Genomic DNA, 18,997 nt, shown 5'->3' on the forward strand with positions numbered 1-18,997 from the left:
TTTGACTTTACTTAACGAAAATTCTGCTTCAACCACGACATCTGAGTTTGGAATTTTTCACAATGCAATTCAAACAGTGAATAGGCCTTTGTAGACCTTTATCAAATTAGAAGTGTCTTCGATAGACGATTAGAGAGAAAATAGTTGTATATTGAGTACATTTAGCTGTAAGTATTTGCAATCACCAAAGGATATGATGGAATGAATGTGATCCTTTGGTGAAATAGAAGTACCGTTAAATGGGCGTTGCGCAAATCAAAATTAGTCTGATTAGAGGATAATAGATCGTTGAACAGAAAAATTATACTATTTGTGCATTATGTTAGTGTATCACCAATAGTATAATTTGACTTAATCTTTGAAAAAATTCCTGATCAACTTTATTTCGTTAATGGATTTAATATTCATTTTTGGTATATCTACAAAAGCAATTTTGATCAGTATTTGTTGTTTTCAGAAGTGAAAAATACTATAGTAAGGAAGAAGAGAAAAAAAAAAGATAGAGGAGAAGTAGAATCCAAGGTTAGATTTTGGATTGCTGGGGACGCTTCAAGACTAGAAGTTAAAAAGACAAAGCACATTGTTTAATTCTACAAAGGGCAATTTAGGTAAAAATTTATATATTATTAAAAGGAGAAAAAATACGCATCCTATTAAGCCAAGTGGCATAGCAACAATTAGCCAAGTGGCACTCCTTTAAAACAAAGCTCCAGAAATTTTGGAGTTTGAAATATTAAGTCTGAAACAAATAATAACAAAATAGAGGAAAATCTAATGCAATCCTCTAAATCACTTACCCACTTCCCATCCCCCATTTTGCGTGCACATCCACTTGAACACAACCACTTGCATACATGCATACTGAAATATAGGATATTACACGGCAAAAAATGAGAGAGACCAAAATAACTGTCATCTTTATAAATGCGTTTACAATTGATCCTTTCATTTTATCTCCATCAGTTTTTAGAGGATAACTGCCATAACAAAGAAAAAATTATTACTCTATACTTTGAGTAGGATGGAAGACAGGGTTAATTTGGGTAAGGAAACGTCGAACAACCAAGGTTCTAATTAAGAGAACTCTCTTCTACATTGAAAGCAACCATATTGATTTGCGTACGGGAGCTTTATTTTTTATTTTTTTGTAAGTAACACTTTTCACCTTCTTTACGTTTTAAATTTTGTTTATGTTGGGTTTATAAAAAAAATTACTGTTTCTGCAGCGAGATGTTGCCCAGATTCTTATATGTTTACTAAAGTTGTTTGGCTTAATATCTCCTCTTATTTTAACTGCCTTTTTTGTGGATTCTTCATTTTTCTCTAAATAAATTAAATTTTTTCTTTTTTGTTTAATTTTAGGCGTAAAAATAGGGGATTATCACTATCAATAAAGTCAAACCATTTAATAAAGAAGATTAAGATTTTTTATTACAGAAAAAGAGAAATACTTCATATGATGAAGAAATGAAAAAAGAGCACTTGAGAATGACTTCAAAGTCCATGGCAAAAAAATATAGTGACGGTACAGACAAAGATATTTACGTGCTAACCACTAAGATTCGTATTCACTCAAAAAGCTCAAAAGTTACAACTGTAGAGAAGATTGTATCCAACGAAAAATAAAGAATAAAGAAACATAATATAAAACTAGAAGAAGTCTATTACATAAAATGTGAGACACAAATTTTAAAAAATTGGTTAACCAAGTTTAGTGGTTCGCATAACTTCATTACAACACTCTGATCTTGGTAAAGAAAAAATATATATAATACTGACCAAGACTCTGCAACACACACATTGACTCTACATAGTAATTATTTAGGCTAACACCTCTAAGACTCCTATAGGGAGCTTAAAACTAAATAAAAAACTGCAAAATGGCCACGTATCTCTGATAAATTACTCTTTTCAATATATGTATTACTCTGTGTTGTATGTTCATCTTCCTGATTGATCTATTGAGGAAATAATCTTAAATCCCAATTTCATAAATATGTAAAGAGAGAAAGCAAGTCTTTGATTTAATAGACCAACTTAAAGTTTAGTTACTTTTCCGTCCCAATTTATATGAAGATTGACCTATTTGGGAGTCAAACAACTCTTTCTTTGGTTACAATTTTCTCCAATTCTTTTCATATATTGTGAATTATTAATTATCCAGACTTATAGTAATTTTTATGTAGTTTTTAAATATGTAAATTTTATTAAAAAATACTCGAAGAATCTATATTTGAAATTGAGTCAAATGAAGAGCTATTTGACTCCCCAAATAGGTCAACCCTCATATAAGTTGGAATGTAAAGAGTAAATCTTATGTGATATGGATGGTAAGAACAAAGATATTATGCTATATCTTCTGATATCGCTACTTTGTTTGTATATGTGTGTATGTACGTTTGAATAGTCAAGTATAAAGTATTGTAAGATGATTAGCTCGAGAAGATGCAGGTTTTATGTTCCCTTTTTTCACATTAGCATTCTGCTAGGATAATCACATCTTTACCCATTAATCGGATGCTCAAAACTTTACTATCATTCTATGATAACAGAAAATTCATATGGGCAAATTTTATGTGTATATTTTGTTTGTGCGTCTAATCAAGTTTATCATGCAGTTAATAACTTTATTAAGATATGGAAGAATATGCTAAAGATATATGATCAAAACTCGCGCGAGTTTGCTATGACATATGTGGCTGAAAGTTGATGGAAACACATAGAAACATCAAAAGTATAAATATTATAAAATCTTAAGAAAATTAAATTGTTCAAAGCTTTCCTTTGGGAAATTTTTAAGCAATTTTACTTTATTTATAATTGATTAGGATACCTGCGGCATATTTTTTTAATCACGATGAAAACTACAATTTGCCAGATGCTTGATTCACATATAATCATAGAGCGTTCTCAATGTCTTCTTTCCTTAGATATTATTAACAAGCAAAATGGAGATCATTGAGGAATCTTAAAAGTAGAAAGCGGGCTACTATCAAACTCTGATGTTATATATAAACTAATGCATACATATTAGAACTATTATGCTTTGAATAAAGTTCTTCGGTTACAGTTATGTTAAGCTAATTATGCTTTACTGTGATGAACGCAATTATACTATGAAATAGCTTCAACTTTCAGTTTTTGTTTTCTTTACTACAACATCCGTGGATTATGCAAGTACTTATAAAAACAAATAATAATATACCCAGTATAACTCCACATTATGGGGTCTGGAGAGGGTAAAGTGTATGTAGTCCTTACCCCTACCTTGTGGAGGTAGAGAAGTTGTTTCCGAAAGCCCCTCGGCGGGTACTTATAATATATATAAAAGCAAGAACTTTAGATTTGTCATTGTACCAACTGCTTTATTATAATACGTCCATAAAATTTACATTTAGCTAAAATAAGGCAATAATTTTTTATGATTTTTTTCTCTAGCACTTTTCACGCATCACGTGGGTACTATACTAATATTTTCAAAGCAGTACGCTTATACAACAAGCGTCCTAACAGCTAAAAGCAGGTCGCCTATAAAAAACGCGAGAAAATTATTTTTAAAAAAAAGAAGAAAAAAGTATTTGTAAATAGTTTGCAAACATAGTTAAATAAAATATCCCTTTCTCTACAAAAACATAGAGTACTAAAAAACCCTCAATTTTCTCCTCTATCTTCGCTCTAAAATCTCAACTCGTGAATGAAAATCATCCTTTCTCCGTCTCTGAAGCAGAAGCTGAATATTACCTCTATTTTCTTAAAAATCTTGACTTTTTATCCTTTTTATACTTTCATTGCTTTGGTTTGCTTATACGACAGAATCTGTATATTTACCTATATTCTCTTTGCTTTTTTCTTTATCCTTTACTTTTTCGAAGCTTAAGTGAATAGGCAAACACCAGAATTTCTGAGTAGGCAATTGCCTAATTTAGAAATTTGCATTGTTACATGAATATTTTTCAATGGTCAAATACATAGACAGTGTTTACCTCGAAGATACGAGTAACAATTAAATTTGATTTGTGATTTTAAAGATATGTGATTTAGTTCAATACCAATTAATAATCAAAAAGTATAAAGTATAGATGAAAGAAATGAGTAAATCAAACCGGTGTTATTAGGCAGTATCGACCTAGAGCTCAATGACCTCGAAATGAATCAAGAGCAATAAAGCAAGAACAATAAAGTTAAAGGACAATTTTGATGAACAATGAGCGTAAAGTACATAGTATATTCTTTGCCAATGATTAGATGATGTTTACAAATGATTGGGGTCCCCTTTATATACTAAGGGGGCCCTAAATAAGGTACATTTTCATTTACAGTAAGGAATCTTATTGGGACAACTGTCTAACCGCCTAGTACGGGATCGTACAATTCTATTTCGGGTTTTGCGCCATGATTTTGGGGACGTGGCAGGAATCTCGCCCATTCTGTTACAAATCATAACGACATTATTTCGAGGTTGAGCATACTCGGCTTCAATACTCATCATACTTCGATCCTCGGGCATTGCACTCTACCTTCGAGCTCGAGTTTGATCCATCGAGCTCGAACTCGACCTTGCCTGAACTCGGGCTTAAGGCGACCCCTCGAGCCCGGAAAATCGGGCATACCTGATTTCGACCGTATACAGATAGTCCCCGCGTTTCTTAGAATAAGATGATAAGAAACGATTTGAACCTCGATCTTCCGGAGTCTTTAATGATGGCGTCATTCCCTTGACATAGGCGCTCAAAGTGACCGAAACGTCCCGTCGGTTGGCTTCCCCAAAACATTAAATGCATGCTAGTATGGTCGGCCACAAGCGCCGCCGTACCGTCGCCGCTCACCTATAAATACGGGGCTCTTTCTTTGAATTAAAAACTTTACTTCTTCATCACTTTTTCTCTGATCACCTTTCATCTTCATCTCTTTCTCTCATCATCCGCTTCCACCGCTCATTTAAGTGCCGGAAAATGCCAAGTTCCTAGAAAACACCACGCTCCGCCACCATTTGCATTTCTTAGCTTAAAACTATGGCCAAAACTTTGAAAACAGTCCCCCAAAAGGAGAAGGCACCATCTTCTTCTTCTTCCCGGCCGGCCAAACCAGTGGTGCCGCCGGCTCTTCACGAAATCACTCCCTGTACTTGTGTGATAAAGAAGGATTTCAACATTGAAAATCCCCCCGATAGACCAGGCCGATGCGAACATGTATCTCGATACATCAATTCGATATCGAAGAAATATCTCAAGTCCATGAAGAAGGACTGCGGCTGGGGAGACGAGGTCGTGGTACAGATCCTAAGCCCCGAGGAAAGCTTCACTACCCACGTGGAGGGGTTCTTAAGTGTTTACACTTACCCCTTCACATTGGGTCCCCTCGATCCGATAGTGATCGACTTCTGCAAAAGGTACGAGGTTACCCTCGGCCAGATCCATCCGTCATTTTGGCGCATCGTAATTATGCTGCGCTATTTTTCCAGCAAGGCACAGGGATTGGAGCTTACCCTCAACCATCTCATTCGGCTGTATCGGCCTCAGTTGTTTTGAGGGCTCATCAAGCTGCAACGTTGATCAAAAAAGGCCTTTTATTCTAGTAATGATGAAGACAAAGATCGAGGCTGGATGAGCCAGTTTATTAGAGTGAGGACCTTAGGGAAAAAATGGCATTCCCGGAGAGATGGAACTTTAATCGTAAGTGAAGTTCTTTTCCAAATACCTACCCATATCCTGCTTTCGTGTTTCGTAATGCCTTTACCTTTTCTGCAGCTGTCGCTTGGATGCCCCACGCTATCCCTGACCTCGAGGACTGGGTCCAAAAGTTAGCTGCGACCTCCTCGTATGATGAGCGCAAATGGCGCAATTTATCAAGGGGCAAATGGGACGCCAAACATCATGGTTATTTCTCTTCCCAGGTTTTGATACTTTTTTTTATCAGTGATGCCATCTCATTTATGCTTATTTGTGCAGGCATTAGAGATGTCTTCGAAATGAGGCCACCCCCGCCTGGGGAAAAGACCGAGTCCCTGACTCCGAAATCGGGGAAAGACAACAAGAGAAAGAGGGATTTGAAACCCAAAGATCCCCAGGATAAGGGGGGCCCTACTCGAAAGCCAAGGAGGAAACTTATCCATGTGGACTTGGATTCAACCATCCAACATTTGGAAGATGAAGAGAATGAGGGCGAAGAGTTGGCACTGGTGCCCCGGACTAGGAAACCAGTCGAGGCCGCCAAGTCCTCCGAACCTGAGACCTTGCCTCATGATGAAAGAACTCCGAAGAAAGACTCGGGCAAAGCCTACGAGTCCGCCAAGATCGAGATCATTCCCCCTCCTTCAACAAGTACGCCGGAGGGGGCAAGTGCCGAGAGGTCCGAAGCTAATCAGAGAGCTCCGAGTGAGGAGTTTGGGGACGTGACAATGGGTCATTCACCTTCTCTACCGTCTTACTCCGAAGAGGTAATAAAGGACGCTCGGGCTCTGGGAACGCCCGACTCGAGAAAGGTTCTCGAAGAAGATCTTTTTCGAGATTGTTTCACCGGGAATGACGATGCTGTTGACCTTAATGATGCATCCACCCTCTTCGAAGAGGCTCAACGTCTCTTCTCTTAGGTAAACACTAACTTTCATTGTTGTAATTTTCTTTTTTCCTCCCCTTCTTTTGACTAACGTGACTTCGTTTCGTGCGTAGGCCATCAACAAGTTTAGGTCCGAGCTGAGCCAATGTGAGGCCAAGCTCAGGAAGGCTTCAGGTGAAGAGAAGGCCTTGAGGCTCCTCTGTAGCCAAAAGGAGGAGGAGCTCAAGGACCTTCGGACTGAATTGGCCAAAGCTCGGAAAAACGAGGCCGAGCTAGATCAGCAGGTAACTGTGATTTTAACAGAGTATGGTCTTCTTGGCCTTACTGCGGAGGCTAACACTTCGATGTCTCAACTGCACCAAAAGTTGGAGATGATTGGGCAGCTCCGGGGCGAGGTCAATCGAGTTAAGGCTGACTGTCACCAATGGAAAGAGAACATGGATCGGCTCGCTGCTGCTAAAGAAGCTATTCTAGCCCAATTGGCCTCGGCTGAGACTCAGCTCCGAGGTGTAAAAGTGAAGAATCTGGCCCAGGCCAAGAAAATCGAGGAGCTGGAGGCAAGTCTTGCCAAAGCTGGGGCCGAGGTTGTAGAGGCCAAGGCTGAAGTTGAGAAGACAAAGGCAACGGCTGATAAGACTATTGCCGTATACTTAAGGGATGTCGAAGCGGAGCTAAGGGAGGCCTCCGACCGGGAAAAACGAAGTAATGATTTGGCCAATTGCCAGGACCAGAGGGAGACTCTTAAAGAAATCCATGCCCGAGGATTCGACCTCACTGAAGAAATAGTCCAAGCAAAGGTGCTGGAAACCGATGCTAGGTTTCTCGTTTCTTCTGATGATGAAGATTCCATTAGTGGTTCCGAGGGCGGGGAAGAAGAAGATGGAGTCCCCGAGGAGGAGGTTCCTGAAGATGTGACTCTCGAGGATGCAACTCCCGAAGATGTGGTTCCCGGGGATGCGGCCCCCAAAGTAGATTAGGTTCTTGGCCTTTTTGTTTTTGTTTCTTTTGGGTAAGGGCCCATTGTGGGTGCTGTAAATATATTTTGTAAATAAATACAAAGAATTCTTTGCCTCGTCTCTAATTCGTACTGAATTCCGCATTGTCTTTATTTTGTGAAAAATTTTGATAACAACCCTCACTTTTTGAGCGATAAGTGGGCGATCTTCATAATAGAATACCTCTTAAGGTTTTTGTTAATCCTCGAGCTAAGCTTAAGTTGATTTGACGCGAGCTAGGGATGATGGGACTCTTGAGTCCGAGCTGGGTGAAAATAAGGTCTCGAACTCAGCATTCTTCGGCCCTTAGGCTATTTTATATTGGCCCTTAGGCTCTTTTAGGTTGGCCCTTAGGCTCTTTAGGTTGGCCCTTAAGCTCTTTAAGTTGGGCCAATTCGGCCTCTAAAGTGGCTATCATTTTTCCCTCTTTTCGGCTAAAAAACTTAGTGAGAACTTTTCTATGCCTTAGCATGTGTATTTTGTACCCGCTGGGTTTTTGTACCTCTTGAGATTTTTTCGAAGGCTAATGCTATCGAAGCCTTTAAATTACTCGAGGGCCGATTTTATCAAAGCTCTTTATCATTTGCTTTTGCCTAGGGTAGCCTGATTTAACCGATTTTTCAAAGTGTTTGAAGGCCTTTAATTTTATGTCCGAAGTCGGATGTCTCCGAGCCGCACTATTTTGGCCGTAGACTTTTTATATGACCGTAGTCTTTAATATGGCCGTAGCCTTTAATATGGCCGTAGCATTCGGGTATGTCTCTTGGACTTGTTTCCCGATAACCTTTCGAACTTGTTCGAAAGGTTAGTCCCCAAGTATGATTGCCTTGGCATTTATATCGAGGAGATGCCTCTTTTGAGGTATTATGAGTTCGAGTATTCGATGACTCGGATGTGTTGACTGTCGATGACAGTCCCCGAGTATTTGTGGTGCATTTGCATTCTGGCTCTTGAGCCGTTTCTCGTAGAATTATAAGTATGAAGCTCGTATAATAGTAGACTTCTTTGATACACAAAGTGTTTTGATATAGCAAGAATGCTTCTTTGAATAATTGATACATGCGTACATGTTTTACCGTCGGGGCTCGACTATTCTACATGGACACGGTTCACTTGACCGTTTGGCCCATTACAAAGTTCTCCTATCGAGGGCCCTCTTTGGCGTGAAGTATTTTCCTCGAAAATACAACCTCCGAGGATGATGCCCCCCAGTATTCTAGGTTGATTGAAAAGAAACCTTGGATACTGTTGAGTTCTCCTTAGGTAGCACATAGTTGTTGCCTCGTTAAAAACCTCACCAATAAAACCCATTTGGGACAAAATCCTATCTAAGGGAAAAAGAGTGCAACGCGAGCTTTAAAACCTAAGGCCTTCGTGTAGAAAAGTGTCTTCGATGTCTTCTATTGGTCACCTGCAATGGATTAGTTTCAAATTCAAATGGACAAAAGGATAAAGTCATACCTTAGCAATAGTAACGTTTGAGTAGTGATACGTTCAAATTGTTTGGCAGTTGTTCAACTTCCATTGTGCTGAGTTTGTAAGATCCTTTACCGACAACTCCGAGGACTCGGTACGGTCCTTCCCAATTCGGGCCTAGTTTCCCTTCATTCGGGTCTCGAGTATTGAGGGTGACTTTTCGTAGAACTAAGTCCCCGATTCCAAAATGCCGAAGGTTGGTCCTTCTATTGTAGTATCTCTCGATTATTTGCTTTTGTGCTGCCATCCGAACAAGTGTTGCCTCTCATTTTTCATCTAATAGCTCCAGGCTAGTATTCATAGCCTCGTGATTTGACTCCTCCGATGCATGTCGAAACCTGCCGCTGCGTTCTCCGACCTCGACAAGGATTAAGGCCTCGGAGCCATATACCAAAGAGAACGGGGTGGCCCCCGTGCTGGACTTCGATGTCGTTCGATACGCTCATAGGACCTCAGGCAAGACTTCTCTCCATTTTCCCTTTGCATCATCCAACCTTTTCTTTAGGTTTTGAATGATAGTTTTGTTTGTTGACTCGGCCGGTCCATTCCCGATTGGGTGGTATGGTGTTGATAAGATCCTCTTTATTTTATGTGCTTCGAGGAACCCCGTTACCTTGCTGCCGACGAATTGATTTCCATTGTCACATACAATCTCGGCAGGTATCCCGAAACGGCATATGATATGGTCCCAGATGAAGTCAATAACTTCTTTTTCTTTGACCTTCTCGAAGGCCTGTGCTTCCACCCATTTAGAAAAATAATCAGTCATAAACAAAATAAATTTAGCTTTAACTGGGGCTGTTGGTAGAGGGCCGACTATGTCCATTCCCCATTTCATGAAAGGCCACGGGGATAGGACCGAGTGAAGTTGTTCTCCGGGCTGATGGATCATCGGTGCAAACTGTTGGCACTTATCACATTTTTTGACAAACTCCTTAGTATCTTTTTCCATGCTGTCCCAGTAATACCCTGCTCTAATAATTTTATGAATCAAAGATTCGGCGCCGGAGTGATTCCCACAAGTACCTTCGTGGATTTCTCGTAGTACATAATCGGTATCCCCTGGCCCTAAACATACCGCTAATGGTCCATCGAATGTTCTCCTGATGTTCCATCTTCATCTAATGTGAACCTAGCAGCCTTGGTTCGTAGGGCCCTCGATTCTTTGTGGTCCGGTGGAAGTTTTTCCATTTTTCAAATAATCGATATACTTATTCCTCCAGTCCCAAGTCAGGCTCGTAAAATTTATCTCGGCATGACCCTCTTCAACCACAGACTTCGATAATTGGACGACTGTCCCAGGGGAGATATCATCTTCTTCAACCAAGGATCCCAAATTAGCAAGTGCATCGGCCTCACTATTTTGTTCTCGAGGCACATGATCTGGAGTCTACTCTTTGAAGCGGTGTAAAGTTACTTGTAGCTTATCCAAGTACTGTTGCATCCTATCCTCTCGGACTTCAAATATTTACTTGGTTTACCACTAACAGTGAATCGCACTTGGCTTCAATGACTTCTGCCCCCAAGCTCTTAGCTAGTTCGATACCTGCAATCATGGCCTCATACTCGGCCTTATTATTAGTCAACCTAGAAGTTTTGATTGATTGTCTAATGGTACTACCTGTAGGTGGCTTCAAGACAATGCCAAGCCCGAACCCTTTCACATTCGAGGCACCGTCCGTGAAAAGGGTCCATACCCCCGATAATGTACCTGATCTTAGAAGGAGTTCTTTCTCCACTTCGGGTACGAGGGTCGGCATAAAATTGGCCACGAAGTCAGCTAGGATTTAAGACTTGATGGCCGTTCGGGGTTGATATTCGATATCGTACCCGCTAAGTTCGACGGCACATTTGGCCAACCAGCCCGATATCTCGGGCTTATGCAAAACATTTTGAAGAGGGTAAGTGGTTAATACACATATGGGGTGACACTGAAAATATGGCTTTAGCTTTCTAGATGAGCTTATCAATGCAAGTGCTAATTTTTCTAAGTGATGGTATCTAGTTTCAGCATCTCCTAGAGTTCGGCTTACATAATAAATAGGGAATTGCGTACCTTGCTCTTCTCGGACTAGTACCCCACTTACCGCTATCTCGAATACTACCAAATACAAGTAAAACTTTTCATCTACCTTCGGGGTGTGAAGCAAAGGTGGGTTCGATAAGTATCGCTTCAATTATTCTAAGGCTTGCTGGCATTCCGGGGTCCATGCGAAATCTTTTTTCTTTTTGAGAAAGGAAAAAAACCTATGACTTCGATCTGATGACCTTGAAATGAACCGACCTAAGGCAGCTATTCGCTCTGTTAGCCTTTGCACGGCCTTCACACTATCCACGACCGTGATATCCTCGATGGCCTTGATCTTGTCGGAGTTGATTTCGATACCCCGATTCGACACCATGAAGCCGAGGAACTTACCCGAGCTGACACCGAAGGCACATTTTTCCGGGTTAAGCTTTATGTTAAACTTCCTCAAGATTTTGAATGTTTCCTGTAAATGAGTTAAATGGTCCTCTACGGGCAGGGACTTAACCAACATATCATCAATGTAAACTTCCATCGATTTGCCTATCTGTTCCTCGAACGTTTTTTTAACTAGGCGTTGGTATGTAGCTCCTGCATTTTTAGACCGAAGGGCATTACATTGTAACAATAAGTTCCAAATTTGGTGATAAACGAGGTCTTTTCCTAGTCCTCCGGGTTCATCTGAATTTGATTGTACCTGGAGTAGGCGTTGAGAAAAGTTAGGATCTCGTGGCCAGTCGTGGCATCGATCATACGATCGATGTTGGGCAGCGGGAAAGAGTCTTTTGGGCATGCTTTGTTTAAATCCTTGTAATCCACACACATTCTAAGTTTGTTTCCTTTTTAGGAACTACGACTACGTTAGTTAACCATTCGGGGTATTTTACCTCCCGAATAGGCCCTATTTTAAGAAGTTTGATTACCTCGTCCTTTATGAATGCATGTTTTACCTCGGACTGGGCCTCCTTTTTTGCTTTACCGGTTTGAACCTGGGGTCGAGGCTTAACCGGTGTGTTGTGATTTCCAGTGGAATCCCTGTCATATCTAAATAGGACCAACAATCCATATTATCAATAAGAAATTGAATGAGTTTTTTCCTGAGTTCGGGGGTTAATCCCGTTCCCAGGTATACCTTTCTCTCGGGAATATATTCGATCAGTATGACCTGCTCTAGTTCCTCGACCGTTGATTTGGTTGCATTGGACTCTTTGGAAACGATGAAAGTTCGAGGAGTAAGGAAATCCTCTTCTTCGTCTTCGATTACATGTTGCTCCGATTCCGTCAAGGCTGGGGACGGTGATTGCTATTTAGCCGCCTGCTTACCTTTGGTGCTCGACTTCTCCGAGGTCGAAGGCTCTGGTATCGGCGTCCCTTCATCGACTGCAAACATTTCCTTTGCAGTTGTTGCTCTCCGTAGAACGTTTCCACACCATCCTCCATTTGGAACTTCATCATTTGATGAAGAGTTGAAGGTACCGCCCTCATGTTGTGTATCCATGGTCTCTCGAGGAGCGCATTATACCTCATGTCGCCTTCGATGACATGTAATTTTGTATCTTGTATGGTCCCAGCTACGTTTATTGGTAGGATTATCTCCCCCTTTGTTGTTTCGCTTATCATGTTGAAGCCATTTAGGACCCGGGATGCAGGTACAATCTGATCCTGTAGGCCGAGCTGTTCTATGACCCTTGATCTGATTATGTTTGCTGAGCTACTTGGATCCACTAGAACACGTTTAACTTGAATTTTATTTAAAAGAATAGAGATTACCAGGGCGTCACTGTGCGGCTGAGATATGCCTTCTACTTCATCGTCATAGAACGATAGGGCGTCCTCGGGCACATAGCTCCGAGACCGTTTTCTCTAGTGATCGACACCTTGGTGCCTTTGAACACAGGTCCTTGTGGGACATCGACACCGCCAACGATCATGTGGATTACATGTTTGTAAGGCCCCGGAAATTTTCGCTAAGTAATTTAGGATTTCGTGGTGTCACGTAGGCTTATTATAATATTTTTATGTGCTTTTAACATGGTGTACATCCATTTGATTTGGTAAATATGTGTATAAGTCTTATGGTAAGTAATTTGAGATCCAAGGAAAGGCCTAAGTCTAAGAAAAATTGGAAAAGTCCATAATAGGCTAAAATTCCCAACGATCTTGCACTAGTCCATATTTTGAACGAGCATATCTAAATATATATAAGGTTTTAGGTGATGGATAACCTATCAAATTAAATTTCTTCGAGTCTAGTTTCCAACGCTTCAAACCGTTCGTCATTTGGACATTCCTACACAAAGTTATGATCAAATTACCAAAAGCTGGAAAAATGCAATTCTGCATGAAATCTGCGATCGCAGATTTAACTCTGCGGACCGCATAACCATTTGGCGATCGCAGAATGGTCGCAGAATGAGGCAGAACAGCCCAGTTCTGGGCAACGAGTTCTGCGACGAATCTGCGGCCCGCATACCAATTCTGCGGTGGATTCAGCGGTAGCATACTTGACATCGGAGGGTTAATTTTCTAATTTTTATAACCCGATCCCATTTTAATATATAGGCTTTAGGGTTCATTTTGGGGTCATTTTCTACTGATTTTAGAGAGAGGTGAGAGCATTTTAGAGAGAGAAGGAGGAACCCAACATTTAAATCATCCAATCTTGCATCAATCTTCAAGAATCAAAGATCCCAATCACAAGTTCTTCATCTAAGAGGTAAGATTCTATACCCTAGGTTTTAATTTCGAGTTTGGAGTATAAGATGGGTTATTAAGGTATGATTCTTGGGTGTATTAATATTGTGTATACATGCATATTCAACTTAGGTTTATGGGAAGATTGTTTAACATAAATAAGTAAAGATTTGATTGGGGAATGAAGGAAAACCTTGAAAAAGAGACTTGAGATTAAGATGCTCAACTAGTATTTGATAAAATGCTCAAATGAGCTGAAACCATGAATACCTTTCTAATTTGTGTTCAATTTTGTTATGTCTCAAACTAGATTGGAATTTCTAGAATTTCCGGAACGTTGTAATAACTTAAGGAAAGCTTAAACGAGGTATGTATGGCTAACTTTAACTCTTGTAGAATCCCCTTGTTGTGACGAGCATACAGTATGTGTACCTTGTATGAAAATATGTGAATTGATTGCCTTAGTTGATTTCCATACCACCAAGTTATATGTGATTGTGAGAAGTGATTTGATGTGCCTATCTTGTCATGTGCAAAGTTTGTAAAAGCTTGAGGATGTCGACATGGAAGTATGTGTTTACTTATGTGAACTATTTGTGAATTCTTGTGATTAATGTGCCTTGAACGTTGTTGGTTAAGTCTTACGATATGATGGTGCAAGTAAATGGAAACAAATCAAATGTGGGTGTGTGATTGTGAAAGTGTTATGTGGAAAGAACTGAGAAACAAATGATGGAAGGAAATCGTAAAAGATGCACTTGGAACAACTGTGGTAATAACATATTTGGCTTGTTGTGGGTAATTATTGTGGTGACTTAAATTGCATATGAGTTGTTGAATATAATGAAATGGTATTGATGGCTACGGAAATTCTTGTGAATTATTGTGGTTGTTCTTTGAGAATTGTTGTTGTTGTTCTTGTGAATTGTTGTTGTTGTGTGTTGTTTGTGAATTGTGATTGTTCGGTGGGATCGGGTTGCGCGCCGCAACACGAAGTAATAAGGTGTGAGTTGTGGTGATAAGGGTGGCCGAGGTAATAAGGGTGGTCGAGGTAATAAGGGTGGAAAGTGATCGAAATCACTATTGAAATAAAAATATGAGAAAATTGTGAAATCATTGATGTGATAATGTTGAAGGGGAAAAAGAGAGATTGTGAAACTTGTTTGGCTTTGATTGTTTCTTTCACGTGCATTTGATCGTTGATTTTATTGATGTCTGTTACTTGTGTGTTATTTGATTTTACTTGGGGTAAAGTTTGTTTATACATACCAGTACAATTCAAATGTACTGACGTCCCTTTTGCCGGGGGCGCTACATTCGTGTTATGATTGTAGGTGGTTCTATAGCAGGTACTCCAGTCCACCGACAGTAGCACCTTATCCATTTTCCGTCAGCTGTATTGGTGAGCCCCTTTCCTCTCGGGGCCCTGTGTGGCTCATGCCGCTCTTCTTCCCGGAGTCTTATTTTGGTATTTGTGTAAGGTATAGCCGGAGCTTTGTTGCCGGCATTTCCATATTATTCTTTAGTTGTAGTTAGAGGCTCCGTAGACAGGTTGTGGGTAGTGTTGAGCATGGAAATTTAAAATAGAAATATTGATGTTTGGAAATGATGTATAAAACTTCTAATACCTTTAATATTGCGAATGAAGTTGCTAATGAAAATGAAATGGAAATCGTTAATGATATGTTTATAGAATTTGATTAATGGAGTCCATCTCCTAGTTATTCATGAGCTAGAATGGGTAGAAGGAGATCTAACAGGCTTGCTCAGTCGGGTTTACTCGGTTGAGCGCCGGTCGCGCTCCTCGGATTTTGGGGCGTGACAATGTTGTGGTTCTTCCTACTCATTTTTCCTACTTGCATCTCTCTCCCTGAAGTGATTCTTAGCTCGATCACTGAGAAATTCTCGAAGGTGACCCTCGTTGAACAACTGAGCTACCTCCACCCTTAGTTTCCTGCAGTCTTTAGTTCTATGACCATTTGTGCCATGATACTTACACATCAAATTTGGATTCCTTTGAGAAGGATTGGTTTGTATAGGCCTGGACCACTTGGTGTCTTTGATTCTTCCAATAGCTGACACGATCCCTGATGCGTCTACACTGAAATTATACTACGACAATCGAGGTGCCTCCACGGGGTCGGTGTATTTATTGAACCCATTCTTGCTCATGAGTCCCCGAGAGCGTTGACCTCGATCATTTCTCCGATCATTCCGAGGAGTGTTACGACCCGAGCCGTTGTTTCTCCGATCGACATACGGCTGATACCGTTCCTTGTTTGACCTTGATTCCTTGTCTGTATCCCTCGAGGGCTTGGCTGCCAATCGATTAGGGTGAACTGAACCCGTGGGGGCTCTCAACTGGTCGCCCTCGACCTTGATTTTTGATTGATAACGATTATGCACGTCCGACCATGTCACAGCTGGATACCCGATCAGATTCTGCTTTAATTGTCGAGACGCAATCGAACTCCTTTCGTTCAAACCCCACATAAAAGCTTGCACTGCCCAGTTATCCGAGACCGGTGGTAATTTCATTCGCTCCATCTGAAACATAGACACGAACTCCCTCAACATCTCGTCGTTCCTCTGTTTTATCTTGAAGACGTCCGATTTCCTCATCGCCATCTTTATGGCCCTGGCATGTGCTTTCACAAAGGCGTCTGCTAACATAGCAAATGAATCAATGGAGTTCGGGGGCAAGTTGTGGTACCAAATCATGGCTCCTTTCGAAAAAGTTTCCCCAATTTTTTTTAACAATACTGACTCGATCTCATCATCATTCAGGTCGTTTCCTTTAATCCCGCATGTATATGGTGAGCTCTTCTAGCATTCTCATAATAGTGGGGTCAGTCCCCGAGCCATTTTCGTTCGACCTCTCTGGCGCCGGTTCAGCACGTCGAGTGTTTTCTGGTTCAGCTATACTCAGAGTTTTATTCCGACTCTGAAGTTGAGCGATGGCAATCTGCTGAGCTTGCAGCATCTCGAATATAACTTGGAGGCTAACTCCCCCATCTCCTATACCTTGTGTTCCTTGGCCCCCAGATCGGGCCTCTCTGCGTACACTTCCTCCGGGGTCTGCGCCTAAATCTACATTCAAAGCAATGTGCGAACTAACATCAACTGGTTCAATATTTGGCACTTCCCCAGGGCTTATCGGTGGTACACCGACCCCTACATTGTTGTTCTCCCCATGAAATCCAAGACCTTCATTGTCATGAACAGGTGCGTTTTGCGAGTTTGACATGTTTAATTCTAAGAATCAAAAAATCTTTGACAAGAAAAAGTGTAAAAATAACGTGTGTTATGTGAATTAGTACTGAAATAATCACTATTATCTCAGCTTACTTTTTCGAAACTTAAGTGAATAGGCAAACACCAGTATTTCTGAGTAGGCAATTGCCCAATTTAGGAATTTGCATTGTTACATGAATATTTTTCAATGGTCAAATACATAGACAAGTAACAATTAAATTTGATTTGTGGTTTTAAAGATATGTGATTTAGTTCAATACCAATTAATAATCAAGATGTATAAAGTATAGATGAAAGAAATGAGTAAATCCAACCGGTGTTATTAGACAGTATCGACCTCGAGCTCAGTGACCTCGAGATGAATCAAGAGCAATAAAGCAATAACAATAAAGCTAAAGGACAATTCTGATGAACAATGAGCGAAAAGTAGAGAGTATATTCTTTGACAATAATTAGATGATGTTTACAAATGATTGGGGTCCCCTTTATATAATAGGGGAGTCCTAAATAAGGTACATTTCCATTTACAGTAGGGAATCTTATTGGGACAACTGTCTAACCGCCTAGTACGGAATCGTACAATTTTATTCCGGGATTTGCGCCATGATTTTGGGGACTTGGAAGGAATCTCGCCCATTCTGTTACAAATCCATAACGACATTAATTCGGGGTTGAGCATACTCGGCTTCGATTCTCATCATACTTTGATCCTCGGGCATTGCACTCTACGTTCGAGCTCAAGTCTGGTCCATCAAGCTTGAACTCGACCTTGCCTGAACTCGGGCTTATGGCGACCCCTCGAGCCCGGGAAATCGGGCATACCTGATTTTGACCGTATACAGACATGCACCAGAACTTGACAGCACTTTTCACTTGGACGCTAGAATTCATTTCAAAATGTACCAATTAAACACAAAACTATGACATGGAAAAGAAAGTATTTCTCAGTCTCCTTGAGCGCGTGAATGAAACAAACAAATGCATTTGACCACAAAAAACCTATTTTCACACCAAACAAACTATGTTCCATCATCTTCTCCATTTTTTCACCATATTAGCTCCTTCACTATCTTAAACCTTCCTCCTCCATAATAATACTCCAATAAATCATCTTCTCCTTATAAATTACCGCAGCAGCAACCATTTTTCATTTATCTTCACCAACCCACTTATCCAAAATTTCTCCTCCAACCACCATAATATTTCACTGTCATAACACCAAAAAGTAAATAAAGCAGCAGGAAAAAAATCAACAAGCAGAACTATCAATCTCAAACAAAGACAACTAAGAAGCGGTGAACAAATGAGGCCAACATCCTAATAAATAGAATAAAATTACTTGGCCATTGTTCTGTAATTTTGATGTTTTTGCGGAATTTCTTGGCTTAATTAAGGAGTTTGATAAATGGGTTTTATGAACTTTATGCTTTGGAGTTTGGACATGTTCAACTCCACTTGCCAGACGATATCAGGCGACGAAAATTGGACAACGAAGAGGGAGCAGTGGTGACGTCGGCGACGAGATTGGTGACGTCGGCGACGAGATTGGAGACGTCGGCTGGTGGGGAACGTTGGAGGTTGGGGACGAAGGGGGTATTGTTTTACTTTATCTTTCTTATCTCAAGAAAGCTTTTAATTTTTTTTTTTTTTGTGTCAAAACCATGTGACTTTTTTTAATTGGACTATTTTGCCACGTCATGCGCGTGTAATTCACCCAATATATCCTTTTGGGGTTAGTACTTTTGTGTTTAATTGACAAAGTATAAAATGGGTTCTAATATCTAATAAGAAATAGGCTAACTTTAAGAGAAGTGTTGCCAAGTTTCAGTGTCTGTCTATGTATTTGGTCTTTTTCAATCTTACTTTGTTAAAGTTATAGATAAAGTTTTGATAAGTTAATATATATTTAGTAAAAATTAAAAAAAATTGACAAACATGTGATTTATTAAAAAATTCTTATGGGAGAATTTTTTCTAGTAACACATGATAGTTATTT

General features: G+C 40.2%; 1 protein-coding gene across 1 annotated transcript; it reads left to right on the top strand.

Annotated features, from left to right (window-relative positions):
- LOC109236037 (calpastatin-like) lies at positions 5,642–7,532 on the top strand. Its single transcript, XM_019402269.1, has 5 exons — positions 5,642–5,672; positions 5,748–5,876; positions 5,949–6,568; positions 6,669–6,839; positions 6,939–7,532. The coding sequence occupies exons 1-5, from the start codon at positions 5,642–5,644 to the stop codon at positions 7,530–7,532; spliced, it is 1,545 nt and encodes a 514-aa protein (XP_019257814.1).

The sequence above is a fragment of the Nicotiana attenuata genome, chromosome 12, assembly GCF_001879085.1.
Source record: "Nicotiana attenuata strain UT chromosome 12, NIATTr2, whole genome shotgun sequence".
NCBI classification, from domain to species: domain Eukaryota; kingdom Viridiplantae; phylum Streptophyta; class Magnoliopsida; order Solanales; family Solanaceae; genus Nicotiana; species Nicotiana attenuata.

Excerpts from the sequence above, each read along its gene's own strand:
- LOC109236037 (XM_019402269.1), top strand. The coding sequence starts at position 5,642 with ATGGCATTCCCGGAGAGATGGAACTTTAATC. Across the intron at positions 5,877-5,948 it reads ATGGGACGCCAAACATCATG|GCATTAGAGATGTCTTCGAA; the intron begins GTTATTTCTCTT and ends TTATTTGTGCAG. Across the intron at positions 6,569-6,668 it reads CATCCACCCTCTTCGAAGAG|GCCATCAACAAGTTTAGGTC; the intron begins GCTCAACGTCTC and ends TTTCGTGCGTAG.